The sequence below is a fragment of the Heterocephalus glaber genome, unplaced genomic scaffold, assembly GCF_053883595.1.
Source record: "Heterocephalus glaber isolate CG9 unplaced genomic scaffold, H.glaber_assembly_v1.0 deba00001504, whole genome shotgun sequence".
NCBI classification, from domain to species: domain Eukaryota; kingdom Metazoa; phylum Chordata; class Mammalia; order Rodentia; family Bathyergidae; genus Heterocephalus; species Heterocephalus glaber.
This window is the reverse complement of record NW_028258324.1, coordinates 18,358,278-18,377,094: the sequence shown is the minus strand read 5'-3', so window position 1 is coordinate 18,377,094 and position 18,817 is coordinate 18,358,278. Positions and strand designations below refer to the sequence as shown.

General features: G+C 37.0%; 1 protein-coding gene across 16 annotated transcripts in view; it reads left to right on the top strand.

The window, feature by feature from the left end:
- Nucleotides 1–18,817, top strand: part of Tfdp2 (transcription factor Dp-2) — a 191,532-nt gene that overhangs the window by 74,168 nt on the left and 98,547 nt on the right. Inside the window, exon 3 of one of the 16 annotated variants that reach the window (XM_087186267.1) lies at nucleotides 7,202–7,235. The exons of 14 other annotated variants lie outside the window; for them this stretch is intronic. Coding sequence is in view for 1 of the 2 variants with exons in the window: in XM_021252143.2 (XP_021107802.1) it covers nucleotides 12,186–12,204 (19 nt within the window). In the remaining variant the exon portion in view is untranslated. Of the gene's footprint in view, nucleotides 1–7,201; nucleotides 7,236–12,169; nucleotides 12,205–18,817 lie in introns of all 16 variants that reach the window. One more of the 16 variants, XM_021252143.2, reaches the window with a different exon arrangement.

Here is an 18,817-nt window from a genome sequence, read left to right as displayed (position 1 = left end):
ACTACATCCTACCTCTTAATAAACTTCTAATTTTAGAATAGTATTAGGTTTATAGAAAATTACAAAGAAAGTAGTGTGTTCCCACATACCTTTCACTGTGTTCTCTATATTAATACTTCACATTGGTATGGCACAGTTTTTACAGCTAATGAGCCAATATCAATACATTATTATAACCATGAGCATCATTCAGGCAGTGCATTTGTTTACTTAATGACTATCCTATAAGTCACTTTGACAGGTGTCATTTCAACCAGTCGATTCTTGTATTGAATAAATTTGATAAAATTATTGTTTTTTTATTTCCTGTTATATTCTTATGAAATTAATGAAAAAATATGCAATTTTTGGTCATCCTGTATTTAAATAGTTGGACTGGTAAGTGGTTAACTGAAGCCTGTACTTTATTCAGATTTCCTTAGTGTTTAGCTAATGTCCCTTTTCTGTTTTAAGAAAACATCTGTACACAGTAACATTTCATGGTCATTCATCCTTAGGCTCCTCTTCACCATGAGAGTTTATCCAACTTTCCATGTTTTTTATAACAATTTTGGAGGTGTACTTGTGAGGAAGTTTGTAGAATACCTCGCCAATGAGATTTTTCTGATGTGTTTCTCATGATTTGACTGGTATGGGGGAAGGGGGAGAAAGCAAGCAGAGGTTAAGGGCCATTTTCATCCCAGCACAACAAGGGCGCGCACTGTCAGCGTGACCACTCACTGCTAAGGTGAACTTTGCTCACTTGGTTGAAATGGTGTTTGTCAGATTTCTCCATTATAAAGTTACTCTCTACTGCCTCTCCTTTTCCATACCACAGCCTCTGGAAGGAAATCATTCTGTGCAGCACACACTTGAGTAGAGAGTCATATTCTGTTTCCTTGAGGAGTCTGTATGGAAATTAAATTGAAATCTTCGTAAACTAAAACTCTTCAGCACCCCAAATTTGTCTCTTCTCTGTTGTTTATTTATTTAGTCTGACCATCATTTATTTGTATTAGTATGGATAGCTAGTTTATACTTTGGGTTATAATCCAGTAGTGCTTTTATTTTGTTGCTCAGATTATTCTGGTTATGGCCATTGGGAGCTCTTTCAGTTGGTTTCTGTGTCACATTGATATAAACTAATCATTGTGCCTTTTGTTTGTTTGGTCAGTTTTGACCACGTCCTTACTTTTTGAATACAGCAAGATGCTGATCATTATCAGATCGGTCATTTTCTAAGTTTGAATTCATGGTAGAACTTTTTAGAAACCAAGATCTCAGTGCTAGATGAGATCATTGCTATTTGAAGGATGCCTTTGAATTACTGTTATTCTTTGTGTCTGTTATATCTCTTTTTTCTTTCTTTTTTTTTTTTTACTAGTTCTGGGATGTACTACTCTTTTTGTTTGTTTGTTTTAGTTTTGAGACAGGGTCTCACTTTGTAGTTCAGGCTGGCCTTGAACGCACTGACCAGCCCAGGCTGGCCTCAAACTCACATCGATCCTCCTGTCTCAGGCTTCCAATGCTGGGATTACAGGCATGGGCCACTGTGCCCAGCTCCAGTCCTGGGATGGAACCAGGGGTGCTCTACCACTGAGCTGCATTCCAGCCCTTCCTTATTTTTTTTGGTACCAGGGATCGAACTCGGGACCTTACGCTTGCAAGGCAGGCAGGAGAACCACTGAGCTGCATCCCCAGCTCTTCCTTATTTTTTAAGACAGGATCTCACTAAGTTATCCAGGCCTGACTCCAATTTTCAGTCCTCCTGCCTTAACGTCCCTTAGTGCAGGGGTTACAGACATAGAACACAATGCTTGGCTTGGTATGATACTTTCTTCATCTCTCACAGAAGGCAGTACAGTGTAGAACTGTAGTGAAGAAAAAGAAGCGGGCTTAGTGGTACATGCCTGGAGGCATGTACCATTCATTACTCTGGAGGCTGAGGCAAGAGGATTGCAAGTTTGAGCACAGTACACATCTATAACGATACAAATAATAAGTTGTTCAAAGGGTGCATAAGAACTCAGTGAGGTAATGCACATAAGGCACTTAGTATAATGCCTAACATATAGTAAGCATTCATTTTGTGCTTACTCCTTTTCCGCTTGTTAATAATATTTTTGTCTTCCTTTTTGGCTCTTCCCTGTCATTTCACTATACTAGCTCATCTTCTTTTGTCTTCTAAATGTTAATTTTCCACAAGGTTCTCTTAGGTTTTCTTCTCACTTTGTACATTCTCCCCAGGCAATTTGATCTATTTTCATGGCTTTATGGACTTTGCATTTAAGCGATTCTCAAATCTATCTGTGGCCGAAATCTTTGTCTTCAGTTTTTATATATCCAGTGATGTATTGAACACCTTCCTTTGAATAGCTTTAGTGTACCTTTAATGTCCAGAATTAAAATAATTACTTCATCTTCTCAAAATCTGTTCTCCCCTTTTTCTTATCTTATTGAATGGTAGTAAAACCTACCTTTTGCCCAAACCAGTTACCATCTTTAACTCCTTTCTCTTTTTCTCTACTCCCAATCACATCGTTTAAAGGCTGGTTGATTCCATCTTTTAAAATTCTCACCCCTCCCTACCTATTTTCTCTATCTCCTCTGCTACTATCTTAGATCAGATTACCCTCAACTATTGCCTGGATGACTAGCTCTTTTCAGGTTTATTTCTCTTCATCCTTTCCATTGTGTTAGCTATGTACTTTTTTTGCAAACACAAATCTGAACAGGTCTTTCCTTGTTAAAAATAAACAAAACAAAATCCTTTTAATAGTTCCTTATTGCCCTCAAGATAAAGTCCAAACTCCAATTTAAAGGATTCTTCATGATGTGGTACTGCTTTCATCTCTAGTCTTGTCTCAGACACACCCGCGTTTCTGCCGTATCGAGCTCCCTTTAACTCACTTTTCACCCCAGTGTGTGGTCTTTTTTGTGCCTGGAATGCTGTGCCTGCCCAACACCATTCTTCATGCCACTCCTGGTACATGTACACATATTCACCTGGCCAATTCCTGCTCATCCTTACTTCTACTTGCCCCATACACCTCTCATATGGTGCCTTTGTCCCTATCCCTACTATAGCATTTATCACATTATATTGTACTGTGTGAGGTTTTGGTGCTACTCTTTTGTTTTGTTTTGAGATAGGGTCTGGCTATATTGCCCAGGAGGCCTCAGAACTCTCAATCCTTCGTTAGCTTCTTGAGTAGCTGGGATACAGGCGTGCCCCTGGCTATCACACTGGGTTTTAATTGCTGGTTTATTTATTGGTCTTCTCCACCTGACTGTAAACTCTAAGAAGTTAGAGACTTTGTCTTAGTTATTATATCTCTAAGATAGATTACAAAGTCTGTATCTCATAGTGTCTTTCCTGAACTAGGAACTTTGTTGAAAGAATGTGTGTCCTTCCTTCTGCCTATATTTCCTTTGGCCAATGGCCAGACCTGTGTTTACTTTCTAAAATTTAGTTGGCCATGAATTTCTTGGTGCCTCCTTGTTTCTGTGCCTCCTTTGTGCTACCTTTGGACCCTATGCATACTTTGTTATTGCACTTATCACATGATACCATAATCATTTACCAGACTATGAGCTTCCTGAGGGCAGGGTCTTTTTTCCTCTTTGTTTTTAGAATCTAGTTTGATTTCTAGTACTGTTCTACATAGTCAGTAAATGTTGAACTGCAAAGCGCTTGTTTTGCCTTAACATTCCCAGGCTTTTGGTAAAATTACTTATTTGACTTTTGAGAAGTGACTAAAGAAGGAATGTATTTTAAATACTTCTAATTACTTTTTAAGAAACGAAATGTTAAAGTATGCAGTGAGGGAAATTCCTGAGCTCTTTATCTTAGGATGTATATCTAAGAGTTGGAGAGTACAGGTTGTATAATTAATTAAAATAAGAGCAAGCCTGAAGCTAATTATATACACTCTAAATACTACCAGAGAAGTAGTGGAGGTTTTAAAAACCAATTATTTGTATATCCTTGTGCAAAACATGTCAATATGCATTATTAAAACAAAACTGAATATAAAAATACTGTTACCACAGACTTCATGTTGTGTTGAAAGACAAACAGAACCTTAAGTGAAGATCAGGGTTCCTCCACTATCTTCGAGGCAGACGTTACTGGGTGACTGGCTGTGCCTTTGGATATACCTTAAGTATGGAAATGTGCATGCTTCCTGCAAACTGTGTGTAGTCCTCTGGGAGAGCTGCCTCCTTGGCAGCTATCGGGAGGCTTGCCCAGTTCGGTGAGTTGCTCATCCTTGAAGATTTATGAAGTCTGCCATATGTGTACTTATTCCTTTATATTCTCAGCAGAGAAATTTCAACTCAAAAGAGGGAAGGTAGCTGAATAATCAGATCCCTCTGGTAGAAGAAGAACTATTGGAAAAGTTTTAAAAAGGCTGTGATGGGAAGAAAAGAGAATGAAAACTGTAAGAGGATACAGTTAGAACACAGGGCAAGTTTTCTGGAAAGAAATAAAACAGTGTTCAGAATTCTTAAACCTAAAAAAGATTAAAAATAAGAATTGGCTATTTCAATATGAATGCCTGCAGTCCCAGCTACTTGGAAGGCTGAGGCAAGATTGCAAGTTTGAGACCAGCTTGGGTAACTTAGTGACAACCTGTCTCAAAATAAAATTTATGGAGGACTATGAATGTAGTTCAGTGGTAGAGCACTTGCCTAGCATGTGCAAAGCCCTGGATTCAACCCAATCCCCAATATGAATGAATGAGAGAAAGAAAGGAAGAAAAAAGAAGAAGGAAGGAAGGAGCGAGCGAGCATCCAAATCTGAAAGAGGTACCAGGAGCAAGAGTCATAATATTATCAAATAAGACATGTCAAACTCAAAGCATTAAAGGGACAAAGAGGATTACTGTACAATTATAAAAGGAACAATGAAACCAACAACACGAGTTTTTTTGGTTTTTTTTTTTTTTTTGGTGCTGGGGATCAAACTCGGGACCTTACGCTTGCGAGGCAGGCGGCAGCACCACTGAGCTAAATCCCCAGCAACCACACAAGTTTTGAAAATGAAAGAGCCACCTCTTTCACGTTCTGAACCCCACCCCTTCCCCAACCCGTGTTTAGCCTGTACTAGGCTGTGGGTTCAATCCTCAGCAGCACTGAGGGCGTGTTGAGATTGGAGGGGCAAAACTTGTGAACAAACCTTCAAGAAAAGAAAATATCAGTAGTTACTACACATTTGAGTTGTATTGCATTGATTCTTTACATCAAGTTGGGAATAACTGACACTTTAACAATATTGATTTTCCCTACCCAAGTACATGGAGTATCTCCGTATTAATTAACTCATTTTTTATAGTTTTATAGTTTTTCTCACATAGATTTTTTATATATGTATAAATTATATATGTAAACTATATATATATATATATATATATATATTGGATTTGCATGTAGGTATTTATTTATTTTTGGTTTTTGAGACAGGGTCTCACTGTATAGTTCAGGCTGGCCTTGAACTCACTTCACTATGTAACCCCGGCTGGCCTTGAACTCAGGGCAATCCTGCCTCAGCCTCCCCAGTGCTGCGATTACAGATGTGTACTATCACACCCAGCCAGACTTACACTTAAATATTTAATTTGAGTACTAATATAAATGGTTTTGTGTTTTTAATTTCATACTGAATTGTTCATTGCTGGCAAATAAGAAAGCATTTGACATTTGTATATTATCTTGTATATCCTGCAATCTTATTATCCATTAATTCTACCTTCTCTGCAGAGGGTACAGTCCAAGAATCCCAGCTAGATGCCTAGAATCATGGATAGTACTGATTACATTTTTTCTATACATACATACCTATGTACCCCTGATAATTTTAATTTATACACTAGGAACAGTAAGAGATTAACAGCAATAACAAATAATAAAATAGGACAACTATAGCAATATACTGTAACAAAAGCTATGTGAATGTGGTCTCTCAGTTGCCATGGGGTGGACAGTGTATACAGCATGGATATGCTGGGGGATAATATACCCTGGCTAGGGTGTAGCAAGATGGTATGAGATTTCCTCACATTATTCACAGTGACAATTTTTTTTTTTTTGGTACTGGGGATTGAACTTGGGACCTTGCGCTTTAGAGGCAGGCGCTGGAACCACTGAGCTAAAACCCCAGCCCCACAATGACAATTTAAAACTTAAGAATTATTTACTTGTATAATTTTCCATTCATATTTTTGTACCATAGTTAACCATGGGCAACTGAAACCATGGAAGGGGAAATCATGTAATGTGGAGACTAATGTAATTGCTTATTAGTTTCATCTTTTTTGTTTGTTTGGTGGTTTTTTTTTGGTACTGGGGATCGAACTCAGGTCTTTGAGCTTGCAAGGCAGGCAGCAGAACCACTGAGCTAAATCCCCGAGGCTAGTTTCATCTTTTTTAATGGTAAATGGTATTTTAAATTTCAGTATCAGATTACCCTTTGCTAGCACATAGGCATTTAATTGTTGTTTGTATTTTGATCCTGTAGCCTGCCATCTTGTGAAATTCATTTTTTAGTTCTACTAGCTCTTTTGTAGGTTCCACAGGATCTTCTAATGTATCTGTGAATAAAAAGTTTTACTTTCTCCTTTCCAATGTGTATTTTTAAAATTTCTTTTTCTTTCCTAATTTCACTGGTTAGGACTTTCAGTGAAAGGTTAAATAAAAATAGTAAAAGTGGAAATTCTGGCCCAGTTCCCTGTATTAGGAGGAAAATATCAAGGGTTTTTTAAATCATTAAGATGATATTAGCTGTAGATTTTTTTTAATCTGCCCTTTATCAAGTTAAGTTTTCCTTTTATTCTTAGTTTATTTACTGTTTTGGTCATGAATGGTTGTTGAGTTTTGTCAGTTGCTTTTTCTGTACCTGTTGCAGTGATTATGTAGTAGGGTATTTCTGGTTTTTTCCTTCTTTTGGTACCGGGAATCGAACTCAGGACCTTGTGCTTGTGAGGTAGGCAGTGTGCCACTGAGCTAAATCTCTGGCTGTCCATTTTGTAATATTTTAAAATATATCTTTACACCATGGGAATAGAAATAAAGGAAGCATTTTGTGGGCAGAAAATATGAATAGAAGAACTTCACAATTCTACCAAAAGTGTTACTGGATGGCTGTCTGTAGGGACTGTGATAATGCATTTCTACCAAAATAAAAATGCAACTAATTCTTTTCTTTTTTTTTTTCTCGGTTCAGGGATTCAACTCAGGACCTTGTGCTTGCCAGGCAGGTGCGGCACCACTGAGCTACATCCCCGCCCCCTTAATTCTCTTTTCTTGAGAGTGAGATAATGTTTAAAAGGAATTAGAAAGGTTACTAGGGAATTGGTAATATAAAAAGATTATTTCAGTGTTCAAAATCTGAAGAATTCAGTGGCTTTTATATTTTAGAGTTCCCTGTTGAATAGGTTACTAACTTTTGTCCGTATTCATTTTTTTAAAGTTTACTTCACAAATTTAAGCCCAGAGATATCTAGTAAGCCCCTATTTTATTTTAGAGTATTGTGAGTATTATAAGTTACATTTGGTGCTATTTCTATAAACATTCTTTGGCAGACTGCATATTAGGTCATGTTGGGGTGAGTTTAGCCTCATCATTGTAGGCTGAGTAAGAAATGTTATTGTAATAAACACAGTGAATGTTTTCTGATATTGCTTTTTGAGTCTGGGTTTGGTTTCAAGATATTTAAAAATATCTTAATGATTTGAAAATAGACAACTCTCCTGTTCTACAAATAGTTTTATTTATTGACCTATTCATTCCAGTGGGTTATTTTTCCCGAAAGATCTGTGCCATCTGATCCTTCTTGTGTTTTTCCTATGTTTATCTTCAAGATATATTATGTTCAAATAATAATGGTTAGCTTGTTATCATATTAAATAATTACTAGATTTAAATAATAATTAGTTTTTAGAAATGAAAATTCAAAAAGATCCTGATTTAAACCAAAAAATAAAGGAAAAACTAAAGTATGTTTAAAGAGACTGTTGTTACTACATCTTTATTTTTTATTTTTTTTGGTACTGGGGATCAAACTCGGGTCCTTGTGCTTGTGCAGCCGGCGGTGAAACCACTGAGCTAAATCCCTGGCCCTGTTACTCCATCTTTTACATTCCTATTAACTGCTTTCACATGTGTTGTGCTTAGGTAGAATTACTTAGCTGCTCTGTTTTTTTATTGCATATTATAGATGCATAGTTTTGGTTTTTTTGTTTCTTTTTTTGGTACCGGGGGTCAAACTTGAGACTTTGCTTGTGAGGCAGGCGCTAGAACTACTGAGCTAAATCCCTGGCCCTAGATACGTAATTTTGATAATGTAGTATATTATACTTGAACCACAATAAAATGGCCTTTTTCATTTTTAATGCAAATTTTATCCTTATCCTACCAGTTCAACTAATTGCCTTATAAAGAATATGGCCAAGGTATCTATTTTTCAGATAAACTGATATTTCTTAAGAAAGGGTGATAAATTGATATTCTTTGTAGAGCAAAGAATATCTGTAATCTTGTTAAGTGTATTATTTCAAAATTCATTTTCAATGATCACCTTGTGCTCACTTGGCAGAGAAACTGTTGAAATTACATTGTCTCTTTGTATGTGATTGTTTATTTAGTATTTTGAAAATATCTCCTTTATTTGCAGTTAACTGGCTATCTTTGTGTTGGGAACACTACTGGAACTGGCTAATTTCAATCCTACAGCATGAAGGGAAGAAGATAAATTTTGATTGCCAATTGGGATTTCTTTCTCAAATTTGTTTTAAATAATTTCTTTGTTGAACTTTCTTATGTATATTTGTCTCATTTATGACTAACATAAAATTTGCATGATTTTCCAAAGTCAAAAGCAAAATACACATAAACATGCCGTAACACTGTTTAGCAGCTCTATTCTCATACAGTGTTTTTATTAAATCTAGCAGTATAATTTATTTGTAAATATTTGTTATTTAGGAAAGGTTAAATTCTCCATTCTGACATTTAACCTGACTTAATCCTTTTTTTAATAAATCACATAGTAATTAAAACTGGTAACTAAAATTTTCCTTTTTAAAGGTATGTGTTTTAAGAAAGTACTAAATAGGAAAAGTATAAAAAGTTGTTAAAATTTTGCTAAATATCTTTTCTGGGTAGTTTTTTTTATATACTCTAATGAAAAGGCATTATATTTTGCTTCATGCTATAAAGTGATTGTGATCTATTTGAAAAGGCATAGGTTTTGGTATTATAGAAGCACAGCCTCAAATTTCAGTTTTGGTACTTAATAGGTCTACAATTGGTGATATAAAAATTACTGCATCTCTGATTTTTACACTTATTATGGGGATAATAATACCTACCTCCTATACAGGATATGTTTTCATTTAATGCTCATATGTGAAGCTTTATACATAATACTTAGCATCTAATAGGTGTTGACTAAAATACTAGTTCTCTTTCCTGGTCTTCCTTCATTGTTTCTTTGATATTCCAGCCTTTCCTTTATCATTGTATTAAATATATAGAAATGCCTATAAGGAGGCCGGGATTTAGCTCAGTGGTTCTGACGCGTGCCTCGCAAGTGCAAGGTGCCGAGTTTGATCCCCGGTACCACACACACACACACACAAAAAGGTCCTCAGTCTTCCAAAATAACAAAGTAGCCATTAGAGTAATAATTTGAAAAGAGTGATTTCTCTCTTTTTCTATTCCTTGATTAATAAAAATGATCCTTCTTTGGTATTCCTAGAAGTACAGAATACAGTACTCTCCTATTTTAGCAAGCATCAGAATCACCTGGAGGGCATGTTAGAAAGATTATCAGGCCTCATCTCCAGAGTTTCTGGTTCAGTGGGTGTGTTTCAGTGGGACTGAAAATTGGTATTTCTAGCAAGTTTCTATAGAAGCTGCTTTGAGAAATATTGTTTTAAAGGTACTATATAGAAACCGAGATTAAGCAATAGTTAGGATCAACCGCGTTTTTTCTACTTAAGATTTTTTTCATGTAATTCAGAAAACTTTTTTTTAAGTATCTGCTGTGTGAGGGCCGGGGATTTAGCTTAGTGGTTCCGCTGCCCGCTTCACCAGCACAAGGACCCGAGTTTGATCCCCGGTACCAAATAAATAAATAAATAAATAAATAAATAAATAAATAAATAAATAAATAAAATAAAAGCAGTAAGTATCTGCTGTGTGTCTAGTACTAAGGTGTCATTGAGCTTCATATGTCTTTGACTTTTAGACAGTAAATCTCCTTGCTTTATTGAGGGGCTCCATGGACTAAGGAGCACTTTCTAAAATAAAAGACAAGTGAAAAATGAAAGAAAAGTAACACATTTTGTACTGTTTGCAAGTCTCTCTTTTCATGACAACAGCAATATTTCAACTAACTTTAATGCAAAAATATTGGTTCCTGTCATTCTACCTCTAAAATCTATCCTAAGATAATGAATTTCAACATATTTGATTAACACAGACAAAGACAGAAGTGTTTTTTGTTTTTTTGGTACCGGGGATCGAACTTGGGACCTTGCACTTGTGAGGCAGGTGGCAGAACCACTGAGCTAAATCCCCAGCCCCCAGAAGTGTTTATTATAGCAATTATTTACGGATAGCAAACAAGTAGCTCAAACACAGAAGTCCCTTACTAGGTGATTTAAAAAGTAAATATGATAGTCATTTGTAGTCATAAAGTATATGTAGGGATGTTTTGATATAATTTCACAACTCAAATTTTTTTGTGTGTGTCGGGATTGAACTCAGGACCTTGTGCTTGCCAGGCTGGTGTGGCACCACTGAGGTACGTCCACTGGCTCTAACAGCTCAAATTTAAGTAAACTGTATGTATTTTATATTCTTAGCAATGTGAAATTTACTTGTAAAAGAAAAGGAAATACATTCAAATGCTATTTATAAAGTGTCTCTAGAAGCCGAGATGATGATTGATTATTACTATGTAGTATCATGTATTTTATAATATATTCATGATAGGGTATTACTTTTATAATTAAAAGTCACATTTTATATTTATAATAAAGTTTTAGTTGAAGTATATAAGGAAAGTACATATATAAGTATGCAGCTCAGTGTAGTTTTTTTTTTTTTTTTTTGGTACCGGGGATCGAACTCAGGGTCCTTGCGCTTGCACAGCAGGCTGCGAAACCACTGAGCTAAATCCCTGGCCCAAGTTCAGTGTAGTTTTACAGACACGTACTCATACCTGGAAGCAGAATATTAACCACACCCAGAAGTATGCTTTGTGCTCCCTTATAGGATATTTTTTCCTTTTGTTATGCATACAATATTTATTCTATTGTGGCTGCCTTTTTTTGCTATTTTTGAGATTTACCCATAAAGTTGCATGTAGTTATAATTCATCTTTTCTCATTGCTGTATAATAATGCATTGTGTGAATAAACCATAATTTATTAATTCTGATGATATGGAGGATTTGGGAAGTTTTAAGTTTTTGGACATTTTATTAGTGATGTCATAGACATTCTAGTCCATGTCCTTTAGTAAACACATGGGTGCGGGGGTTTTTTGTTTTTTGGGTTTTTTTGGTACTGGGAATCAAACTCAGGACCTTACACTTGCAAGGCAGGCACAGCGTCACTACATGCCCAGCATGGGTGCATTTTTGTATATGTCTAGGATTGGAATTGTTTGGTTAACTTTCATCTTTAGTAGATAATCTGGATAACTTTTTCCAAAGTGGTTATACAAGTTAATACTCCTATCAGCAAAATATAGGGGTTCCTGTTGCTCCATATCCTTGCCAATGCCTAATACATATTATATGGGATTCTTCAGAGAAACAAAACCAGTAGGCTATCTCTCCAATGAGATGTGCTGGTGAGGGGTTATAATGGGAATTAGTTATGAAGGCTCATGCAGTTGTAGAGGCTGAGAGGTCTCATAATCTGTCTGCAACCTGGAGAACCAGGAAGATTTGGAATGTAATGCAGTCAGAGTCTGAAGGCAGAGAAGAAAGGGAGCCAATTCCCTGAGTTCCAGTCCAAATCTAAAGGCCTGAGAACTAGGGGGACTGACAGTGTCAGTCCTCATCCTATTCCAACAACCTAAGAACCAGGAGGGCAGGGTCCAATGACAGAACAGAATGTATGACTTAACTGAAGTTGAAGCAAATTTTCTCTTCCTTTGTTCTTTTGTTCTGTTCAGGCCCTCAACAAATTGGATGATGCCTGCCAGCATTGGTGAGGATGACCTTTATTGAATCTATGAGGTCAAATACTAATCTCTTCTGAAAACACCCTCACTGATCACCCCAAAGTAATATCTTACCAGCTGTCTGAGCATCCTTTAGCCAAGTAAAGTTGGCACATAAAATTAACCATTGCTGAATTTTATATCTGTTTCCTTATACTCATTGTGGTGTGTGTAAAGGGAATGCATTATGGCTTTAATTTTGCCATAATTCATTAATCAGGGGATGATTGATGAATTGTGAATCTTTTCCATATTTGTATTGTAAATTATACTAAAATCTGTAGTATGCAATTCAGTATCAGATATATTTTAGCTTCAATCCAAAGGGCTTAATTACAAGAAGTATTTTACAAAATGTATCCAAGGATGTAATAACTTGATCCAAGGTCAATTAAAAATAGCTTATATTTAATATTTAAGACATAGCACTCACTTGGTAATGTAATGACCTACAAAATGACACTTAATGAGTTTTGATATGAGTTTATCTAGTATATATTTATAATTGAATATTATTTTCATATAGACATCAGCTACAAAATGAAAGATACGTTCTCATATAAAAATCCTTCAGTAAATTGAGTTGAAAATGTTTTGGCAAAGACACCTAAGTAACCTGATAGTCAAATTCTATAATTTGTATAATCTGTAATCAGGAGCACTGCTAGACTGAGATAACATTCTTCATAAATTTTTTTTTTTTGGTGCTGGAGATTGAACTCAAGACCTTGGTCCTTGTGAGGCAGGTGCGGCGCCACTGAGCTAAATCCTCGGCCCTCTTCATAGATTTTTAAATTGCTTTTGGAGCTTTAATAACTTTGAAATGTTCTTAACATCTCTTTGTTTTCTGATTTATCCATTGGTATCTTTATTCCTAACCCTACATGTGTAGTTCTCAGAATTTATTCTATTCTTGCTGTTGTCTGAGGTACAAAATAACCCAGAAACTGTCTATTCATACACACATACATATTGTTAGAGATTTAATTATAGTTTTGTTATTGGCTTTTGGGTCCCAAAGAGATTCTTTACCAGTTCTTGGTGTCCTGAACAAAAAACTGGACAATACATGCAGAAAAGGTAGTGGGATGTACATTTATTGAAGGTGGAAGGAAAGTGCTCTGCAGGGTGAGGGCAGACCAGTGAAGAGACTCACAGCGATGCGAGGGGAGTCGTATCTGGAATTGGCTTCTTTTCTTTTTCCCCTTTGTTCCACTCAGGCCAGCAGGGACATGTTTCTAAATTACCTGAATTTATGTTAGAAGAAACAGTGATTAGGATCTAACAAGGTTTTCAAGGGAAGAGGGGAGGAGGACCATATGTTCTCTGAAAGTAGAGACCTTAGATTTTATCTATAAGGGTGAGATTTCTTGGTGTCCATAGGTCATTTTGGAAAACATGGTGGGAAGACATGACAGAAAAACATGTTGGAAAGGCAAATTGGAATGGCTCCCTGAGGTCTGAAGAACTGGGACCTTGAAGAAGTGACTTACCACGGATGACCAGAGATAAAAGGCCATCTAGGGGAAAGGTGCACATGTGACTTTGAGCACAAAGAGGGAAAGGCTGGGGTAGGTTGCTACTTAAGCAAGAGACCAAATTATCGGCAGCTATTCCCTCCCAAAATAATGAGAAAGCTGAATAAATTATTGGAAAGAACAAATATGTAGGAACAAAAAAGACTTATTAAACTTTAGGTCACACACACATGGAACCTGCATGGTTTGTATGTTTTCCTGGGCCTGGTGGAGCCTAAATGGTCTATTCTTCAACTGGATTAATAGCAGACACCCTGGCAACTCTTAACTGACTCATACCCACAAAAACAGAACGAGAAGAAAGAGAAAGAAAGATAAACCTCAGAATACCAGAACCAAATAAAATGGAAGAAGGAAGCAAGCTAGCATTAGCGAAGCAACCCCAACAAGCTCCAGAGAAAAAAATACCGCAGGCTTCACAGGCAGCCTGAGGACCCAGGGAGGTCATGGCAGACAGTTGAGAAGGGCTAAGTATTAACCTCTTCCACTCTCCAGCTCTCTGCCTCTCCCTGATAACTATGTCAGAAAAAGTTAAAAGGATTTGAGTTTTCTGACAGATGGAAACCTGAGTGGGAGAGAAGGGACAAGAAGGGGATTGGGGCTTTCTTAAGGGAGAGAGGAGGGGGAAAAAGTAAACTAGTGGGCTCCTTCTCAGTTTGAGTCCATAGACTTCACTGGGTCCCGAGATAACATCAGTTACCACTAAATGATCACGTGAATCTTCCTGGCTCAGGACATGTTCCCAGCCACCCAAAAAGGGGTGGCATCAGGTGGACCAATCTTATATTTTCTGTATTACTGGGGGGTCTCCAAAGGGCCTTACCTCCTGGCTAGCTCACCAAGAAAATGTTACCAGCTGCTGGGTCCCAAAGAGATTATTTCCAGGTTGTTGGTGTCCTGAACAAAGAATGACAAGACACATGGAAAAGGTAGCAAGATCTACATCTGTTGAAGGTGGAAAAGAAGTGCTATATGCTTTGCAGAGTGAGAGCAGGCCAGTAAAAAGGCTCACAGTGACCATGAGGGCAATGGAAGGGAGTCTGTTATATCTGGAATTGGGCTTCTCCCTCATGCAAACAAGGCATTTGGGAAGCTTGTCCTGTCAGAAACTTGCTTGGAATTAAGCTGTCTATGGAAGGCTCATTTGGTTTTGCACCAGATGTGAATGAAACAGTGAAGATTGTACTTTGTGATTGGCTCTGTTTACAGTGTTCAGGAACTGCAGAGTCATCTTGGATTTTGTGTTTTCTGCATGTGCCTAGGTCTCATGACTTTGACAGATTACTCCCACCTGCTTGACCACTTTGCCTCAGCCCTGATCTCCTACCTCGGTTAGAAGGAAGAGAGGGAGAGAGGGATAGTTACTACCCTCATTAGTTTTTTTGTTTTGTTTTACTTTATTTTTGTTGTACAGAGCTGGAGATCAAATCCTGGGCTTCTTGCATGCAGAGTGCGTGCTCTACTATTGAGCTAGACCTCCTCTCACCCACTCACCTACCCTTTGGTATTTTAAGATTGTAATGTGATGGCAGGCTTTTGGTAAAAGATAACTTTGTTTTGTATTTTAATGGGTATTTTAATAATTACATTTACCCAAGATAAGTGCCACAAAAATAAAACCATTAAAATGCATGTTTATTTCTAACTGGTTTTGCAATTTTACCTTTCTGCTTTTCTTACTTACCTTTATGGGATTACTGCGAAAGTTTCATTTTGAAAATTTTATTAATAGGAGCTTTCTTTTGTCCATCTTAAGCATATTTTTTTTTAAGACAAAGTTAAGACTGGTACCTTAGATAGTGGCAGAGTCATAGAGCCTCAGTGTAGATATATTTGTTGAGTAACTGAAACAGTGACAATATTTCAGTGTCAGATTTTTTTTCTTTTTTCAGATTTTGTTGGGAGCTTTTACTTGTCCCCTGCCTTCCAATTTTGTATCTTTAGGGTTTAATGAAGATGTATCAATGAGATAAATTCTATAATCTGTTGGATTACTTAATGAACAAAGAGAACAAGGGAAAGAATATTTCAAGAGGACGAAAGTACAAGAAATTCCACATATTAAAAAAGAAAGCTGAAAGCAGAGAGTAAAAACAGTGAAACTTTGAGTAGCATCTGTTATCCTAGATGATATTAAAGAATTTTGTATTGAATGTTTTTCCTGAACTCTCTTCTACTCTGGGTTGTAAAATTTTATAATGTAATGTTTAGTTAGAAAAGATATATAATTCTCTGGAAGTGAGTTATTTTGCTGGCCAGGTTTTGAAACTTTTTCTTGGTTTTTGACCTCACAATGAAATGACCCAATTGTTAAGAAACAGATAAAGTCATTGGGCTAATGATATGTACTAGAATGCAATGCATGGGGCTTAGGCTTGAAACTTAGGACTTTGATATGTTTATCAATGTATAGTCTAGAAATAGAGTACTAAAAATACTAACTTAGATATTTCTAGAAAAGAGTTTACATCAGGATTTACTTAGATCAGTAGACTCTACTTTTCTGGACATGTAAACCCTTTAAATCATTTGTAGCTTCTATAAAATTTGGAGATCTTCAGAGATAAATGTGACTTTTCCAGGCCATAAGAAGAAAAGTAACATCAGATATATGTGGAACATAGACCTTAAAGGATTCTAACATAAATACACACTGAAATTAATTGGTGTTGAACTGACCTGGGTGGGGAGTGGGAATGTATAATAGCATGAACTGTGAAATGGTTTGGATGGAGAACTTTATAAAAGTAAGGAAACACTTCTGGGGCCTATAGTTAAAGATGAAAACTTCTAGTATCTCCCTTCAGCCATACTTATTTCTGTAGCTATTATGTACCATATTCTCTTTCAACTCATCCTGTATTTTTGGAAAAAGAGAGAACTATCTTTATCTGACATTTTTCTGTTCACTTTAAATAGTTGGAAATGTAAGTTTAACTTAAAACTTATTTGTTGAAATAAAATTATTTATAGAATTCACAACATTCAAATTGTTTTACCAAAACAGAAATTCTGAATTAGTTGATAAACCAGAGTTCACATGTCCTCAGATGCACCTTATCCTTAGGTTCCAGATATTTTTTTCTGAATGAGAGAATAAAAACGCACCTAGGAATGAATTATATTTTTGGTTGGCAGAGCAATATCAATTCTTAGCATGCATAAAATCAGGCTAAGAACCAAAATTAATCCAAGATTTGGAGTTTTCTTAGCTCTGCTGATTTTCCATATCTTGCTTGTATTTCTATTTTCATTCAGTTTTCTCAAGTGAGTAACCTCAACTCAAAATAGTTAATAAGCTTTTGTATAGTTAATAAAATAAGCTTTTGTAATCCTGTGGTGGCCATGGAAATTCACTGTTTGGATCTCCTAGTGGGAGGCGTAGTTGACGGACAGTCCCAGCTGCAGCCCCTTTGGATCTACCACTGGTCACACTGGTTGCAGCTCCTCTTAGCCAATGATTGAGCCTGATAGGGTACTAGTGTAGGCCCATTCACAAGGGACACAGGACTGGTCTAATGGGCTAAGCATTATTTACCTCTTGCTGCATAACAAAATACTCTGAAATTTAACAATCTAAAATATTTACTCTTACACAGTGTCTGAGACTCAGGAATCTGGGAATGGCTTACCTAGGTAATTCTGCCTCACAGTCACGCATGTGTTTGTAGTCAAGCTGTTGGCCAGGGCTGTAGTTATGTCAATGCTGGACAAGGCCCGGAAGGTGTGCTTTGTTTACGTGGCTATTGGCAAGAGCACTCTGTTCCTCCCTGGCCACTGCCTGGGGGCCTTACAACCTTGTCACACAGCCGTCTCCATATGGAAGCAACTGCCGTACGTTTTCAGGGTTCAGATTTGTTGAGTACAAGTAATAGTTCAGTTTTCATCTTAGATATCATTTATTCTGCTACACAGTATCTCCGGCCCCCAAAGGCTTTTGTAAAATCATTCACATGGTGGTTTGCGGGGAGAAGGAGCTGGGGCTAGAGGTCAGTAGTATAACACTTGCTTTGCATGCACAAGGCCCTGGGTTAGATCCGCAGCACATGTGTGCACACGTACACACACACACACACACACACACACACTACAGGACAATATTTTGGATATACTTTTACTAAAAATTCTTTGTTTACCTGAAATACAAATTTTACTGAACATTTTATATTTTCTTTATTTTGAGACGAGATCTATGTTTCCTAGGTTGGCCTTGAACTCCTATATTCAAAGGATCCTCTGGCCTCAGCCTCCTGCATAACTGATACCAGAGGCATGTGCTGTCATGCCCAGTAGGGAATCCTGTATCTTACTTGGTGACGCTACCTCTATACTCTGTTTAATTTGTCTTCTCTGCATTCCTATGGCATCTTGCACTGTTCTGTTTCTGCACTTACTGCACTGCATTTTAATTCTCCACTTCGTTGTCAGTATCACTCTATTAGAATGAAACCTACCTATGGGATAAGCTGAGTCTTTTTAAAAAAAATTTATTGTTGTATGCCCAGTGCCAGGTACTGTGCTGGACCTTTAGCAGGTACTCAGTAAATACATGTGGGCTACTCAGAGAATAAACACACTTGATCCTACAATTGCATGTATTTTTTCTCCTCCATTTCTGTTCTTCATCAATGTCTTGATAAAGCTGAGGGGAATGCCAGTGTAGAGAAGGCATTTAAAGTTTCAAGATCTTGCTTTGTAGCCAGGTGGGGTGGCATACACCTGTAATCCCAGCACACAGAGTGCTGAGGCCTGGAAGATTGCTGCGTGTTCGAGGCCAGCCTGAACTATGAAGTGAGACTCTGTCTCAAAAAACAAACCAGAAAAGGCCTAGCTTTCTTACTTTATAGGTAAGCCTCAATATTCCTTTTGTATAGGTAACAACTGTTTCCTACCTTGGGCAGAGAAAAGCCTACTATTTTTGAGAAATTTTGCCAACTTTAATTTAGAACTGGGCTTCATGTAGTGACAAATGGTTATTTTCTATTTTTGGAGGGGGACGAGTCTTTGTTTTTTGTTTTGTTTTGTTTCTTCTATGCTTGGGATCAAACTGAAGCACTCTAGG